General features: G+C 42.8%; 2 protein-coding genes across 7 annotated transcripts; both read right to left on the minus strand.

Moving 5' to 3' along the window:
• On the minus strand, positions 4,811-9,975 carry LOC8072320. Of its 2 annotated transcripts, none has more exons than XM_021463836.1 (8): positions 9,368-9,975; positions 7,615-9,034; positions 6,227-6,456; positions 5,951-6,154; positions 5,756-5,848; positions 5,581-5,688; positions 5,211-5,494; positions 4,811-5,094 (listed from the first exon to the last, which is right to left on the minus strand). In XM_021463836.1, the coding sequence occupies exons 1-7, from the start codon at positions 9,809-9,811 to the stop codon at positions 5,246-5,248; spliced, it is 2,748 nt and encodes a 915-aa protein (XP_021319511.1). In that variant the 5' UTR covers positions 9,812-9,975; the 3' UTR covers positions 4,811-5,094; positions 5,211-5,245. The 2 variants fall into 2 exon arrangements, with proteins under 2 accessions (XP_021319511.1, XP_002448503.1); XM_002448458.2 differs by having other exon boundaries at positions 7,615-9,016; positions 9,368-9,974.
• LOC8072321 lies at positions 12,062-17,195 on the minus strand. 5 transcript variants are annotated; one of them, XM_021463469.1, is made up of 9 exons: positions 16,634-17,193; positions 14,966-15,904; positions 14,345-14,487; positions 14,078-14,267; positions 13,555-13,992; positions 13,369-13,479; positions 12,927-13,247; positions 12,783-12,842; positions 12,062-12,380 (listed from the first exon to the last, which is right to left on the minus strand). In XM_021463469.1, the coding sequence occupies exons 1-9, from the start codon at positions 17,093-17,095 to the stop codon at positions 12,309-12,311; spliced, it is 2,736 nt and encodes a 911-aa protein (XP_021319144.1). In that variant the 5' UTR covers positions 17,096-17,193; the 3' UTR covers positions 12,062-12,308. The 5 variants fall into 5 exon arrangements, with proteins under 5 accessions (XP_021319144.1, XP_021319147.1, XP_021319146.1 ...); XM_021463471.1 differs by having other exon boundaries at positions 12,065-12,380; positions 14,345-14,475; XM_021463470.1 differs by having other exon boundaries at positions 12,065-12,380; positions 14,966-15,901; positions 16,634-17,192.

Below are 17,407 nucleotides of genomic sequence, written 5' to 3' on the forward strand. Positions count from 1 at the left end.
TCTCGTTGATCTCTTTTTGTTGTCAATGGTGGTGTTATAAGATGCAGAACACCAACAGCAAGAAGCATAGTTTTTCAACTAGGATGGAAATCATTGGTGATGAGAAGTTGTATGAGCTTTTGAGACTTGGGACTATGGATGCTAAAGATGGAAATGCCAAGGAGGTTGTCGAGGCAGCTCACACTAATGGTGACAAGGAAAAGTGTTTGTTGTGAAAGATACTTCTGGTACTGTTATTCTGATTGATGATGACATACCAAAGGAGAAAAGTGAGATCTTGTACGACCTGAACTAGGCCAACATGATCTTAGTGTTGTGCACCCTTGCATGAAGGAGTTTAAGTTGCCACTAAGATAGTTTGCTATAGATGAGAAAATCGAATTAAAAATTGATAACACATGCCAAAAAAATATTTTTTAGGGGTTGTAAAGTAGAAGGATACCATGCATGCCATATTATCATACACCAACAAATTTGGGAATACCGTAATAATATTGACTTGTTTAGTATGTTCATTTATGTTTTCTATTTCATTATATGTTGTTGATAGACATTTAAATTTAGTTATTTATTTAGGTCGTAACATCGAGTGCAGGGAGGACTACTTCTGCTTGTGTTGTATCAAAGATTGTTCTTATCCTTAAGAAGCATGTAAATGTGGGGAGTAAGTAGTTGAGGGACAAGCTGCACAAATAGCATAAATGTAAAGTTTATTATTTATTATGAGTTTATGATACAATCTGAAAGAAAAGATAAGTAGCTCTGAGAGAGTTGTATGGGGGTTGGAATGACAACTTTCACATGTTGTTTAATTCAAAGGCTAAGATCATAAAGAGGTCATCATGTTGTGTTATTGAGTTTGGATTAAATAGGTAGATGGGAACATTTTTTTCTATAGTTTTTTAGGGATAAAAATATGACAGAATGGAAGGACAACTTTAAATGTTGTTTAATTAAAAAGCTAAGTCCATGAAGAGGTCATCTTGTAGTGTTATTGAGATTGGATTGTATAGATAGATGGAAACTTCTTTTTTCTTATAGGTCATTCTTTTGTGCATTAGGGCCTTTCATTAAAGGTATCCCAATGTCAATTCTACTGCACTCAATAGTAGGTGGAGCGGACACTAAGGCCTTGTTTAGATGTGAATTTTTTTTAATTTCGGTACGGTAACACTTTTCGTTTGTTTGTGGCAAATATTGTCCAATCATAGACTAACTAGGGTCAAAAGATTTGTCTCGTGATTTACAGGCAAATTGTATAATTAGTTTTTATTTTCGTTTATATTTAATGCTTCATGTATGTGCCATAAGATTCGATGTGATGGGGAATCTTAAAAACTTTTTGGTTTTTGAGTGAACTAAATAAGGTCTAAGGCGTCTCTAGTGATAAGATCAATTTTGCTAGTTTGGCTGGAAGTGAGAGAGTAAAAAAATAATATCTTATTTCCTCAACCCTCACCCATAGAGTGCTGCTGTAAGGACAGTCTCAGTGGGGGTTTTACCAGGATGTCATGTATATTTATTAGAGCGTCATGTTAGTAAAACTGTACTTTTTGCATGAAACGAAGAGAAGAGAGAAGTAGTTTCACCATGGTGAAACCCCGCGGGCGTTGTTTCTCACGCGGTGAAACGGGATGAAATCCCCACTGAGGGCTAAATCGTTTCAATATCTTGCATGTGATCCAATCATTTTACAGTAATTAAATACTTTGCCCAGCCTAGAAAACGTCAAGGTAAAACTCATGCATTATGAAGGTTGTTTCATTATTCGTTTTATTGATGCCTGTCAGCGGATTTGTTTTGAAAACAGTGCATTGAAACGGGCCACTCAGACTCGCCTAAACCCTGCTCTCACAGTTCCTCGTTCCGAGCCAAATAGCTCGCTGATCCTGTTCCTTGAGCTTTTTTGCTGTTTAATTAATACTTCCACATTGGATAAAGTTGGCGACATAGCTGGTGATTGAGAACGCTTTGAGGATGTCTCCCATGGTGTTAAAAGTTGCTAGCTCAAAAGAGTGCTTATCTAATCGTGCTAGCGAGCCCTCGAGACTCGAGAGCCTAGCTCGGATATGTCCCAAAATCTTCTTAGTGTCTACACGTATGCAACCTCATACAATCTTTGTTTTTTTCTTTTTTTTTAACTTTTTCTAGCCTCCATGTCAGCTACTGAGCTACCTATTGCGCGATGTTGGGATGCCCTTACTGTAGCACTGCTATAGATGGTCATAACTGGATATATTCAGGCGCCTTTGGCTTCGTTGATAGAAACAAACGGATATGCTATAGATGGTCATAACCGGATATATCCAGTCGCCTTTGGCTTCGTTAATAGTAAGAAACGGATATACTATAGATGGTCATAGCCGGATATATTCAGTCGCCTTTGGCTTCGTTGATAGAAACAAACGGATAACTAGACTTGGTTCATGATTCATCTCTGTATATCTCTCCCTAGTCGCCTTTGGCTTCGTTGATAGAAACAAACAGATAACTGAACTTGGTGGTTTATGATTCATCTCTATATCTCTCCCTAGATTTGGTGCCGTTGCATATGATTCCTACTCCCTCCGTCCTTGATTCAGGGGCACACTAGCTCAGGAAAAGGTTTTTGAATTTACAGGCGCCAAGCCGTTTGGTGCATCGGATCGGAGCGGTGTTCAGGGCGTCCCCAGTGATAGCAGAGAAATCGCTCGCAACACAACCACAAAAAATAATTAAAAAATGGACGTCAGAACGTGAAACCTGTGAGAGAATCTTTTTCAAAATATATGCAAGACCAGCGCTGTGCTCCATTATCTTCGCAGACAATAGAATTCGAACTATTTTTGCAAAAAAGAAGAAGAAGAAGAATTCGGACTATGCTGGCGATTTGATTCGACGCCCTCACTTCCTATATTCCCGTGCACAGTTATTGCGGCTGCGAGCGTTGTGGGGGAGTCGAACCATGCATGCGGCCATGGAGCGAGTCGAAACGTCTCGGCCTTGTTTACGTCTAGTTTAGTTTTTTTTAAAAAAAATACAAAATTAATATTGTAGCAATTTCATTTATATTTGATAAATATTGTTCAATTATAGAATAATTAGACTCAAAAGAATTCGTCTCACAAATTACAGATAAACTATGCAATTAGTTATTATTTTTATCTATATTTAATGTTCACAAGATTCGATATGACGAAAAATCTGATTTTTTTTGTAAAATTTTTTGAAAACTAAACAAAACATTAGTTTCTAAAAAATTTTGCAAACGGCTTGGCGCGATGTTGCAAAATTTCTTTTAATCTATTTTTTTTGTAAACTATACTTGCGCGATGTTGCAAAATTTCTAGTCAATACAAACGAGAGTGCATCTCCAACAGTTTGCCAAATTCCACTTGGCAAATCTTGTGGTTTGGCAAGTTGGTAAAACAAATGACAAGTAAAATAATTTTATATCTCCAACAGTTTGTCATTTTGGCTTGGTAAAATAGAAAAGGAGGTACACATCACACCATTTCTGCCACAAAAGCTGCCGGCCGCGCGTGGGCACCTGTTTGTCAGGCGTTGCATTGTCGTGGCTACAAGCAGCTACAAGAGGCCTCCAGCTAGGACTAGTACGAGTAGCTACAGTGATCGCTGTGACCATGTGCTGGAGTACACAGGGCCGAGGCCTTGTTTACTTTTACCCAAAATCCAAAAACTTTTCAAAATTTCCTGTCACATCGAATTTTTAGACACATGCATGAAGTATTAAATATAAACAAAATGAAAAATAATTGCACAGTTTGATCGAAATTTACGAGATAAATCTTTTAAGTCTAGTTAGTCTATGATATGATTGGACAATAATTACCACAAACAAACGAAACTGCTACAGTATCGCGAAAAAATTTCAGGAAGAAACTAAACAAGGCCCGAACTGCAAGCCTCCAAGATGGTACTAGTACAGGCACCCGTCCTGTTGCATCACGAGTGAACGACGAAACATCTTTGCACACTGGTCTTGTCCAATAAAAAAAGCTGCCGCGCGGCCTCACCCACGCCTTCTGATGGCAAGTCGAACAGGACGCGCAAATATGCGCGTGTACAGAGGATATTTGCCAAGTTGCTAAAAGATAGCAAGTGATTTGGCAAACTGTTGGAGCATCAAATTTCTAGTTTTGCCAATAAAACAAAGATAGCAAGTGTAAATGGTAAACTGTTGGAGATGCTCTACAATGTCTATTTTGCAAAAAAATTTAGAATTAAACAAGGCATGAGTGAGATACCAAGGATTTCGCCCGTTTGTGGCCGGAGAGTTACGGTATGGTTTTCCTGGTCTCGGTGAAAATTCCTAGTGCGCCGCTTGTGCAGCTGTGCCGCGCCCCGGCCATTTATCCTTTCGCCCTTTACGGCGTCTCGGGGGCTCATATCGACGCCTTGCCGCGTGTTGTCGAGCTGCCAAGTTGTGCGGCACTCCATGCGCTTGTGCGACTGTGCCTTGTGCTCGGCGCCGCTCCATTTGCGCCGCCATTGGCTATTTGGCTGCTTGCTGCAGCTGGGCGGATTCTGGAGTCTGGACCCCGACTAGGGGCTTCAGCCCGGGTCTAGCGCAGCTGCGCAGGCTGCAGACAAGAACTAGGTTTTTAGTGTGATGAGAAACTCGTTCTCTGGCGTTCGTCCCCATTTGCCTCGACGACTCCACACTGTAGGAGCCATGGCCGGTCTTCTCTGTTCATTCAGTTCATTTGATCCAGTTCCACCCGTCAAGCCATCACCCATATAAACAACTGAAGGAACAAATCATCCACTCCACATACAGATAATGTAAGTGCACCTATCAAGCAAGCTATGAACGGAATCCTGCCATCGCAGACTGCATCATCGTCATTCGATTTAAATGGACTTTAGCTCGATTGGAACAACATCGATCTTCATAGACGGGGAAGGTTCAGAGAGTCAGCATTACACATGTACTTGGCTTCTCAGCAATGTTATCACAAACTAATCACAGCTAGTCATGACCACTAATATTAGTCAGTGTGATCGGTGCCATAGCGACTAGGGTCGATTAGATGATTTGAAAACATTGCTTCACACGGGGCTCCATTATTTCATCAGAGCTTGGTTTTGGATCTGCAAGGATGATGATGAATATGGTCTGTCTGATCAGAATACGTGGTAGAAACAATGAAAATGGATGGATATTATTTTCTAGAAGGGTACAACTCAGAATTATAGCTGGATGTTACCTGTACAAAACCTGGAGGTGACGACTGTTCACCTTCTAATTCCTTCGGGTCCGTGAAGTCTTGTTCCTCAGGTTACCTGCGGTCTTTTTGTTGGCTGTAGCCTCCTGCAGCTTTTTCTGACTTTCTTCCATAGCAATCAACTTCTCCCTCAATGCAGCTGCCTCGTCTTCAGCCTTTCTCTTAGCCTCCATGGCTTCATCCAAGGATGCCTTCAAGGCTGCCTTCCCCCGTCGGCGCTTTGGGCCTTCTGATTGCTTTTGACGTAATTCATGGAGTCGCCGTGCCTGGATGTAAAATGAAATCTCAGCTCTTCCATGCACGTTCCACATAAATAAAAAAGAAGTCATGAATTTAGTTTCTCGTGTCTCACAATGGCATCAGCTGCAGCCTTCGTCACAGGTCTCCCATCCTTGGGTGTGTGAGTCAATATGAACAAGTCCTCAACAGTTGGCTCATCCTTATTTGGCCATTTTTGTTTCTGTTGCACAGAATAACACAATTAGTTCATTACTGACAGTGGAAGTAAAGGAACGACCTTAAATTACCTCCTCTTCAATTCTACGTGCAAAGCTCTTCGTCCCAGAGGTCTGATAAGTGGTTACTTTTGCCTGAATAGCCTTGTTTTGTGCACTTAAAGCCTGGTCAGAGATAAACAAACTAATCATAACCAACAAGCAACAAAATCACAAATCACAATGGCAGCAGAAGCTATGCACGTGAAATGGAACATTAAGTATTACCTGTGCTTTTTCAGTACTCCAATATGCAACTAAGAATCGCCAATGTTCTTTGAGGACACGAGGATTCCGATCGGCAAGGCGCTCCTCTTCTGTTTCATGAGTATCAAAATGCTGTTGTTTTAATTGAAATTTCCAAGTCCTCCACTTCTTTGCTAAACTCTTCAAAATCCATGACTTTGGAAATGGAGCAATGTCAAATTTGAGCTACACCAAGAGATAAAGTGTGTAAGAGAACTAAATACAGTGGCTAAAAACAGAAACCATATTAGTGCATACCTTGACAATATGACACATCACATCCTTATTTTTCTCAGGAACAAGTTTCCAATTATGGTATGTAAGAGGTGCTAGTATTCCATCCCGTGCTAATGCACCCAGAAAGGAAGTCAATGTGGCTGCTTCTTTTCCAATAGGCTGACCTGAAGAGTTCAATGAAACTGGTATGCGCATGCCCTTATGCATGGTCCACACCTTCAGACATAGTGTTAAACCACGAGGACGTCTACCTGTTTGGAAGGTGGCAAAATATCAGAAGTCTTAACAGCTGTACAATCATCATTTATCTGAAATCACACACAACCTTACTCAACATGGCTTGAACCCAGAGTCCTGTAACTTGCCATAATCATGAGAAAAAGAAATGCCCAGACTCAAGGCCCGTTCAGCCAAGAAACAAAAGGGAACTGCAGTCCGCTTTAATATCAAATCTCCCTCCTGTGTTCAATTGGATCAAGCCCAAACACTCAAGTTTTGTATTTGATATTTTGGACTAGCCCAAGTTAATTGCCCTAATGAACTATAAGATTTGGGGAGACCAGGAAAGAAAACAAAACCACTAGCAGCTAGCCATTCACAGTTCATGTACTGCTGTTGCAAGGGTCAGGTTAAAAAAGGGTATTGCTAAGTAAAAGGCATACAGGTTTACAGATTATGCTCAGTCAGTGTCTCAAATATATAGATTGCGGTTACTGTAAAAATACCAAAAAGATTGACACCCATGAGTTCCTCACAATCACAATTCACAATGAAAAAAAACCACATGTGTAACGATGCATATTGTCTTCTATTACTTCCATTCCATATCACAATTTTCCATAAATGTCAGCTGTTTATCTCTCCGGAGTCACCATTCAGAAGTTAAAAAGAGACCAAGTGGAAAAGTTAAACTTCAACGTTGATTTCAATGTATTAACCCCCGATAAATTGGTTAATAAGAGGGATTCCTCAGAAAATGTAGTCAAGCAGTCCCCAACAGGTCACTTTTCTCCTAGTGGTATCATTCATCTATTAAAAGCCCAAAATTGCACAACTACCCCTTGATATGAATGTTCCTCAGACAACGTAGTCAAGCAGTCCCCAACAGGTCATTTTTCTCCTAGTGGTATCATTCATCTATTAAAAGCCCAAAATTGCACAACTACCCCTTGATATGAATATGCAACTAAGTTCTCAGATGGAACTGCCACAATGATCCCATCAAAAAGACAAAAACACAGGTGACTATTACCACTTTGCCATGGTTTCAGCGTAACAAAAAATTATCTAACATGCAACATTGAAGAGGGGAGGGAGCATGAATGAGAGAGGAGTAAGGCCATTTTGTATCCTTTCTTTATGACTTATTCTGCGGCACACACAATAAGGATGATAGCAATGCAAATTACCTTTTCTCTGAGATGCTAGCTGCACTTCCTGCTCTTCTGAATCCACTGAATCTCGCAGGTATACCTCACCAGAACTTTGCTGGGACGTCATATGATGAGGGGATGACTGATCTAGCTTTGCGAGGGCCCTTTTAACATCTAAAGGAATATAGGTACGAGCAAAATCCTCAGGATCATCCATGTCGAGGTTTGAAGAAAAATGCTCAGCATCTGACATCTCATGGTTTGGAGAAGGTAGAGTAGTTATATGAAGGTTCTCCGATTCATTAGAGCATGTTTGAAGAAACTCAGGTGAAGGCAGTGAACTGTTACATAAATTGTTGATGATTCTATTAGTATCTGACAGATCAGACGAACGTTCTGGAGATACAACCAGCTGCTCATCAGGCTCACTTTCTGTTTGTTCAGCATCTATAATGGTCATTGGCATGAGGCCATTTGGAGAAACAGCTTGACATCCAACATTTTGCCTATGAATTACTTCAGTGTCCATGACAAGTTGTCTGTCTGTGGCAGCAGATGAATCTTTTGCCAAACGTTTGCTACGCCTAAGTTGAAGAACTGAATTTGAAGCAGCAACCAAGCCTTTTTGTTTCCCTGCATGAACTCTGTGGCTTCCTGGCTGTTCCGATTCCACGTGAGTTACTTGATTACCCATTTCCCTGCGAATCACAGATTCAGAATGTTCCCTTTGCACCTCTTGAGTGGCATCATTTGTTGTCTGCTCTTGTCTCCTCTCTGAACCCATAACATCGAGGCCAATCAACTGCCTCCTGCCCCTGTTGTCATTGCCTGCAATAGTCTCATGGACCAGTTGAGTGCATGCCCCTTCTCTGCGGTATGTTTTGCTTCCAGATCTTTGTTGCTTTTCCTGAACATGAATTCTCCCATTTGCTGATCCTGCCTGAGAAAGCTCAAGAGATGTCACATAACAAGAATGTTGTTTCTGTGACTTCTGCGTAATCTGTTGGGCAGTCTGCATGATTCCCCTCTCGACACTTACAGTTCTGGGGCAAATGGATCGCCCAACTGTCCCATTTATATCCGTTGAGGTAGTATCGTTAATATCTGCAACACGCCCTGATTCACTAAAAAGTGCAAAATTAACAGGATTTTGCAGTGCCTCAATAACTCGATCCGGATTCTGTTGATATGGCTGCTTTGCACGAATAACATGGCTGGAAGTAAGATTTTGAGCCTGGTGCCTGACCTGAGATATAGGCTCTCCATGTCTCTTTTCTGCAGGAACAATTCTGGAGCTGCCTGGATATATGTTCCTCTGGTCCTGATACCTTGCAGTATTGTCAGGGACCCCAAGTACCTCTTCTCCATCAATCGTGTAATCAGGATGCTCTGATTCTGGCGACTCTGGAATAAACTGGCCAGCATGCTCTGTATGTGTCTGTTTGATCCAAGTTAGCTAAATGCTAGGCATTAGTCTTGAAAAACTTGCAAAGTTTGGATTCTCTTGCTTAATCTGAAGCGCATAAGGAGCAGGCAAAAGCTACGATGATTTTCTCGGATTAAGCTTCTAAAGCATAAACTGCTGCACTGCACCACCCATCAAGTCAAGCTAAGAGTTTGATATGTTTAAACTTTGTTAAATTGTACACTGAGTACATAGATTATACAAGCTCACTCTAGATTTTGTTATTACCAAATTTCTAAAAGAAACCTAATCCTAAGAATAAAATTCCACAAGGGGGAAGACACAGACACACAGTTACACAGCAAGAGCAGTATAGCACAATACCTGCCGGACTTGGAGGATGGGAGGCTCCGAGGACGAGGCGCCGAGCGGCACCACGGGGACGGCATCCGCCGACGCGGCGGAGGAAAGGAGGTAGTGCCTGAGCCTCGCGGTGTCGACGGTGAGCTCGGCGCCGCAGAGCGGGCAGGCGCAGCGCGTCATCCCGACGGGCACACTGAGGAGCGCGCCGCACGCGCCGCAGGGGAGCCGCGCGCCGCGCACGTCGGCGGCGCCTCGGGGCAGCGGGAGCGCCTTCCGGCGGGGCGGCGGCGGCGGCATGAGCTCGGGGGGAAGCGACTGCGGAGTGGCGCAGTCTGGGCAGATGAACTCCGTCAGGCCCCGCTCCACCTCCAGCGTCTCGCCGCACCCCGCGCACCGTACCTCCAGAGACTCCGCATCTACCGGATCCGCCGACGCCGCCCACGCGGCGGTCGGCGGTGGCGCCATTGTCCTAACTGGCTCTCTCGACGAGGGTGGACCGGTGGAGTGGAAGGGGAAGGGTGGTTTTCGTTTCTGCAAAGCTTGGGGAAAAGCGGAGACGGAGAGATGCGTCGCACTGCGACTGTCTAGGTTTTGGAAGCTGAGACGGAGGGGCCTATCACAGCTCCGTCTCAAAATCTGCATTCCTCGTCAGGAGGGAACACGTCACACGAATATTGTGTCCATGGCAATGCTACTCATAGTTGTGCCACAATATATCTTGCCCTAAGCATCAGTGCATCGTTACAACTACTCTCTCCATCTACGTTTGACTTTGTTAACATCAAATTTAATTATTTGTCTTATTCAAAAATTTATATAAAATATCATATTTTTTATCGTGGCTTGGATTATTAATAAAAGCTCTTTAAAAATAATTTAAATCTGACTATAATTGCACAAATTTTTTAAATATGACGATTGATCAAATTTGAGGTAAAAAGAGACAAATGTTTATAGTTTAGAATGAAATTAGTAATAAACAAGTAATAAGAGCTTAGAGCATCTCCAATAGTTCTAAAAAACAATTGCTAAATCAATAGGTTATCCAAACGGCTATGAGCATATTTATTTAGTTTCTAACAGTTTTCAAAATCTCACTCCAAAGCCAATTTTACATCAGGAATTTCAAATTGTTTCCTAATCACTATAACTATCTTTTATACTTTATTTTTCTCATGCACATTTTATATTGAAAATTATGTCCAGTTGTTTATTCCTTCTCACGTCCTTCTACCTATGTTTTTAAAATACCATGCGGTGAGCTTTATTGATTCATAAGAAGTTAAATCGTTTACAAGCTCTTCTAAAATAATGGAAGACCCATCAACAAAAATACAATTATTTTTTAAATTAAAAAGCTCGCTTAGCTAGCTCATGTGCTACTCAGTTTACATCCCTTTGACAGTGTTCAATGGAAATATTGACGAAGTCCCTCGACGACTCATAATATTCATCAGATTGCAGCCACCGCATTTGCCAAAAAAACTCCACTCTCCATTGTTTCAACCACCTTTTGGAGCAATCTGAAGGAACAATCAGGCCTTGTTTAGTTCACCCCAAAAACTAAAAACTTTTTAAAATTTTCCGTCACATCAAATCTTGTGACACATGCATGAGCATTAAATATAGACGAAAACAAAACTAATTACACAGTTTGTCTGTAAATCATGATATGGATCTTTTGAGCCTAGTTAATCTATGATTGGACAATAATTGACAAATAAAAATGAAAGTGCTAAGTACCCAAAATCAAAACATTTTTGGAACTAAACAAGGCCTCACTATGCTAGCGCCAATGTGTTGAGCTAACAACGGGGTAACATATTTCTGCCTCTAGATTGACTGATAGATACACACATGTATACTTCCATTTGATCAGGTTGATTTTCCTAAGTGCAAAAAGATTGGGAGTTCAGGCAGAGAGTTGTTGGAGAACAATCTTTTCAATTTGCAAAATAAAAAAGATTGGGAGCAGGTTTTGAAAACCCTTGCACTCTTGGAGATGCTCTTAGAAGCAACAAGTATGGCGCATCTAGTGAAAATGGGCTTGAGGATGAAAACTTGAATATGTTTGTTTTGACCTTTTGATTGATGACAAAAATGTATGTATGTAGCAACAGAACAAATACATATAGGAAACGGACTTCGTATTATCGCTAGGCATGAGTTGTTCTAATTTGATTGAAAGTGGATTGTAAGTCTAGATCACATATGAGATACAGAGGTCGTGACACAATATGTGTTGGAATCAAACTGTCTTCATCATCACTAGACATGAATTGAGTATGAGTTATAAGTATGGGTTAGGTAAAAAAAAAGGTAGGATGAAAAAAACTTTCTACCATTCAGATAGTTAGAGGAGGTGGACGAAAAAAAACGGATGAAACTTTGAATCTTTAATATTAGATATACATATAGATTTGATATAGCTTATAAGATGTTCTCAAAAAAAAAACAAGAAGATATAACTAGGTGTTTGAAATGCTACAAACGATGCAGGCATATTTGTTGCAAAAGGTAGCAACAAACTGTTTCGCCATTGTCTTGTATAAGCGCAATGCTTCCTAGCCTTAGTCCAACGAATCCAAACAATATAAGCAACAAACTTCCAACCTTAATAATTACCCCATAGGAAACTCCATGTGTTTCGCTGTTTCGTCCTTGAACTCGAGGATTATCATGTTACTTGATAAGATTATGATAGTCATTTGAATGGAATTTTACTTAAAACTGCCACTTCTCTTCTCGATAAGCTCGAATGGTGAGTATCAAGTACTGACCCACAAACCCCAAAAGCGAGTGAAGAAAACAAAGATCATAAGATGGTGGTCAAATGTTGAAGCGGGAGCCCAGCTCAACAGGCCATCACACGGAGGAAATGTTACGCATTTTTAGCATTTCTCTGGAGTAAAATGGACATGAAAATGCTAAAAGCATCGGTCAGAAACTACAGTGATGCGACTCAGACGCTGGTAGACACCACTTCAACATCGTCATCCGCGTCGCTTCCCCCGGTGTGCGAATATGACGCATCCTGCAAATCGTAAAAGAACTTAGATCTCCTGGGATATGCGCCAGTTTAAAAGGCTCAAGGGAAAAGCCCTACTAATCGGACCAGACATGCATGCAGGAACACAGGTTGTGCAACTACGGAATCATCATCCAGTTTTTTAGGTGTTGGCAGAAATGACAATTGCTCCCATGAACAAAATGCTGCAACAATGATTTGCAACTCTAATTTTTGTAGTTGATCTTATTTATATCAAAATATCAATTGTGTAATTTGAAGATAACTACTGCAGAAATTTTGGTACCAAAATTTTGTTCTACACCACATGTTGTAAAAGATTCATGATATAAACATGAGAAGCATAGACCTCATTTTACTCTAAAAAATGACACGCTTAACTACCAACGTCTCATGACTTTCGCTTACCAGATGTCTTAACTGATCCTCCTGGCCTCCCTGTCTAGCCGCAGAAGATCCAGGAGGATGCTGCAGATAGAGACATCTCACATGAGCCTCTAAACCAGTTTAAGTTCAGATGAGAAATACAATACTCAGTAATCCTTTGCGTACCTTGGGATCACTACCTAACAGTGGCACACCACGCACACTTTGCTCCAAGGACTTAAACTTCTGCTCCCAGGTTTCATTTAACCCCTGCAAGGCCTGATTAATCATCTGCTGCACCTGCTCCTGTGTGAATTTCTGCCGTTGCCCATTTTTACCAAAACAATCTGGCATGGACTTTGCTACTTCATCAACCTTGTCCTTCTCAATGATACCAGTGAGCCCATAGTACCTTCCACGGTTCCGTCCCCCTACTTGCTGCACCCATGCAACGTGGGGGTCTATGTTCTTATCACCAGCCTCCTCCATACATTTCGTGAAGCCCTCCTGAAAAATGAAGTGGATACAAAACACAGTTCAGCAACAGTTAATAAGCTCTCCAAACATTTTGCATGTTGCGCACAATTACTTCTAAATGGTGCAAATAACCCAAACACTGAGGACCTACCACAGTTCGCTTTGCTCTCTCGCTGACGAATTCCCCTGTGCCACCTTTACGCCTATGGGTCTTGTTGAATACCTCTAGTTCTGACACTGGCATCCCACCATTTTCTATAACCTATATTCAATTAAAAAACAATTAGTAATTGGTGCTGAAATGAGTTAACCAAGGAATTTGTCTTTATGTCTTCACCATAAGCTGCCTGTGGATGGCAATGCTCCGTGAACCCGACGTGTGATGAGCACGGCCTTTAGTGAATCGGTTCTTCCTGTTCTGGGAAGACATCTTTAAGACTTCTTCTTTGGCCCAGTGCTCGCATAACCTTTCCCACCAATTCGGAAGCATCCATGCAGGGGGGAAAGGTTTCCACAGCAAGGGGTCTTCATCATCAGTTCTCTCTAATGCCTGCTGGTCCTTGGGTTCTTCTTCTTCTTGATCTTCCTCTTCTGACTCTGCATGTCCGTTGGACCTATGCGCACCTGAAGTTTCATTGGATTTGTCTACTGCAGCAAACTTTGCTCTAACATTGCGCTTCTCTTGGCTTAGGATAGAAGCAAACTGCCTTGCTGCTCTGCGTTCAAATACCTTCAGACACTCTGCTTCTCGGCCAGGGGCCCACTTGTAGCGTTGCTAGCACAATTGAAATATAAGCTCCATGGTCGAAATGTCCTCAATAACACTCCATAAAGCAAAAGTATTCAGCTACTTTACTTACAAGAAATTCATTCAAAATAACATCCCTTGTTTCTGGAGGATACTGTTGCCAGTGGAGAACCATTTCCCCACTGGGTGGATCTTCTCTTCGCTGACCAGCTGGCAGATAGGTAGACCCAGGGTACTTCTGCTTCAAAAGAACAGTGATGGTAGAGGCCACCTTAGGACAAGGTGGATCGACGTCCCATTTGCTGCCAAGTCGACTCGTCATGAACATAACAAGAGAATATATTAAGAATTAACTTTGTCAGTTCATCGATACACATACTCAATAATATTAGGTGTCAAGACAGGCCTGTCAACCTCCCTTCGTGGTTGGGTTAGTCTTGTAGGTTGATGTCCACGTCCTCTACGCTTCCCTGATGATTTCACAACAGATCCTAATAGGGAGTGGCCCCTCTGAGCATCCTCCTTAATGAGTGATTAAAATAAGCATCCAAACATTGCAAATATTTTGAACATGTATATTCATGCAGAAATTCAAACCACGGCACTCCGGCTAAGAAAATTTACAGGATATTAGGAGCTATTTTTTCTTTATATAAACACATATCACATGTGCATGGTGGAAGGTTGAGGCGAGTACTAGGCAAGTTGGATAGTACAGATTAACTTGTCATTGCAGAAGGTGGATATGTGATAGGCATTATGGTGGTATTCTCGAAATCACAGGAGATGTGCAGCTCTCATGTGCGGTCAAGGAAAAAACCAGTGGCAAACTTATAATGAGGTGCGCAGATTTTGCTGGCAGCCTGACAATAATGGTCGTTCGGCAGTGTGGCAAATTTTTAATAGAGGTGTATCCTAGCCATGGCTTCAACCAATACCCACAGGTCGGAACACAGATAAGTGCGCCCAAGTCAGTGGAATGAACTGAAGGTTCTCGCACCTGTTGCCATTGCCCTTGCATATGCACATCATGAAATCGGGCATCTGGTGAATGTGGCTGCTCGTCACCACTTCTATCAAGCCAGTGTTCACCGGGGACCTCTGGAGGGTACAATTGACTGTAGCTGAGTGGGAGTTGCCTATCTTGAGGTGCAGTATGATTTGACACAGGTGGTCCAGTGGCTGCATCAACTCTGCCTGACTGGTTTGAGCTTGCTCGAGGCATTTGAAGCTGAGGCGATGGACTGCGACACAGATTGGAAATGATTTTATCAATGTTTAGATCTAAATCCGAATTACATTGATTCGAAGCAGCTGGCTGCTGAGCAGGCTCATTGTTGATAGGATTTTCTGGCTGCTTTGACAAACGTGCACTACGCCTAAGATGGGGGCCTCCATTTGGATAACAAGGCAAGCCCTTCTTTTTCCCCTTCTGACCACTGGCTGTCCCACCACTCCTTTTCCTCTTCAGATTCCATCCAGTTGTTTTGCTGTGATACTCACCTTGGTCCTGTTCAACACGGTTGACTGGATTTGAGGTCTCTATTGTTTCATGCTGGAAGGTACTTGATACAGCTCGATTTTCATTTATGTGCTCTCCTTGACTTGCAGTGTCCTCCACAGGTTGCTGTTCTTGGGCACGAAATGAATAATTGGAAGGATGAACTTGTGCCCGAGAGGCTGAGCTTGAGTGTACGGGAGGCTCTGGACGTACCACGCCAGTAGATTCAAGACAAGCAGGCAATTTAGTCTTCCTCTCGCTAGCCTTTGCAATAGTCTTACTGAGTGCTTCAATACGTGACTCCTCTCTGTGAGCTGAATAGATACTGGACTCTTTTTGTGCCAACACGGTGTGGATTGCTTCTGTTCTAGAAGAACTGAAGGCCTCCTCTCTATGAACTGAACGAGTCGGGTGATTATACTTTTCTACTTGACCCTGCTGCACAGAAAATAATGCAAAAAGAAGTAAGAAGTAAAAATAGGTGGAGTAGATCTATGCGTAGAAGAGTACAGAAAAAAGGAAATTCTAATCTAAGAGATTCTGCAGAAATACAATTGCATGACTGTCGCTGAAATAGGCAATCAGGACACCCGAATGGTATATTCTATCTATCAGATTTGTCTTCCGTGTCCTAGAAAATCTCCATACTTTATTTGTCTCTATCAAGCCCTCCTCACCAAATCTCTATTAAATTTTTTTAAAAGAAATCTTTCATACTAAGGCAGAGCCGCCAAGTGGCAGACATTAACAAATAGTGGTTTCCTTAATAATAAAAAGACATCATAGCGTCCAATGCGGTGAATCAGAGCCTTTGAGCGGCCCAAAAGCAAATGCAAACTAAAATACAACCATTGTATCACTTGTAACCCAGAAATGCTGCGCCTTGCAATTAAAATGCAGGTGCAGCCTGTTCTTGCTCAACTCGCCATGAAAAATACTGCTATGTAAGACAAGACCAACATCAGGATGCCAGTGGAAGTGGAATAGGGGATATTGCTGAGTTAATAATGACAACTTTTGGGTTGGGACAAAGGCAGAAAGTTAAACTAGTATACCAAGCACGAATAATTCCATTTAATGAAAATGAGTTTTAAGCTAGTGTTTCTGGTGAATCCATATAGGGAAAAGGGGTTTTAAGCTAAAAGTCCTAAAACACCTGATACGCACCTCGAGACGCCGGTGTGGAGATGGCCTCAAAGTAATGCCGGCTGGGGGCGGCGCCAGGACTGAGACTGTGGCGTGGGGCGGCGAGGCGAGGTATACCCGGAGACGCCCGCCGTCGACGGTAAGCTCGACACTGCAAAGAGGGCACGCGAAGCGCGCGAGGCCCGCCGGCACGCTCAGCAGCGCGGAGCAGGCGACGCACGGCAAACTCGCGGGAGCCGGCACAGGCACGGGCACGGGCACGGGTACGGGAACAGGCACTGGCGCCGTGGCGGCGGCGGGTCGGCGGCTTGGGATGGGCAGCGCCCTGCGCGGGCGCGGCGGGGGTGGGGGCATGAGCTCCGGCGGGAGCGCCTGCTGGGTCCCGCAGTCGGGGCAAGCGAACTCGGAGAGCCCCGGCTCCACCTCCAGCGTCTCGCCGCACCCCGCGCACCGCACCTCGACGAATTCCGGCGGCGGCGCCATGACGGCGGGAGCAGTGGTAGGGTTCCGCTTATCACTCTCGGGCCCTTGGGGATAGAGCAATTGAGAGAGAGATCAGTGAGACGCGACGGTCTACCCCTAAAACCGGTCAACCGGAGCCGTCAGGAAAAAGGGCTACGCGCGGGTTTCAGCAAATTTTTAGCCTTTTTTGGATGTTGGATTCTGCTTTCTCCAACTCCAGCTGCGGTCAACTCCAGCTGCGGGTGCATATGGGTAATTGGAGTAGTGAAAAACTTGCGTCAAAAGTCAAAACTCAATCCATTCCATATTTGTTTTGCTCGACACTTTGATTTG

Source organism: Sorghum bicolor, chromosome 6 (assembly GCF_000003195.3).
Source record: "Sorghum bicolor cultivar BTx623 chromosome 6, Sorghum_bicolor_NCBIv3, whole genome shotgun sequence".
NCBI classification, from domain to species: Eukaryota; Viridiplantae; Streptophyta; class Magnoliopsida; order Poales; family Poaceae; genus Sorghum; species Sorghum bicolor.

Excerpts from the sequence above, each read along its gene's own strand:
- LOC8072321 (XM_021463469.1), bottom strand. The coding sequence starts at position 17,095 with ATGGCGCCGCCGCCGGAATTCGTCGAGGTGCGGTGCGCGGGGTGCGGC. Across the intron at positions 15,905-16,633 it reads CTCCACACCGGCGTCTCGAG|CAGGGTCAAGTAGAAAAGTA; the intron begins GTGCGTATCAGG and ends TTTTCTGTGCAG. Across the intron at positions 14,488-14,965 it reads TGCAAGGGCAATGGCAACAG|GAGGATGCTCAGAGGGGCCA; the intron begins GTGCGAGAACCT and ends TCACTCATTAAG.
- LOC8072320 (XM_021463836.1), bottom strand. The coding sequence starts at position 9,811 with ATGGCGCCACCGCCGACCGCCGCGTGGGCGGCGTCGGCGGATCCGGTA. Across the intron at positions 6,155-6,226 it reads TGATGTGTCATATTGTCAAG|CTCAAATTTGACATTGCTCC; the intron begins GTATGCACTAAT and ends CTCTTGGTGTAG. Across the intron at positions 5,689-5,755 it reads CACGTAGAATTGAAGAGGAG|AAACAAAAATGGCCAAATAA; the intron begins GTAATTTAAGGT and ends TCTGTGCAACAG.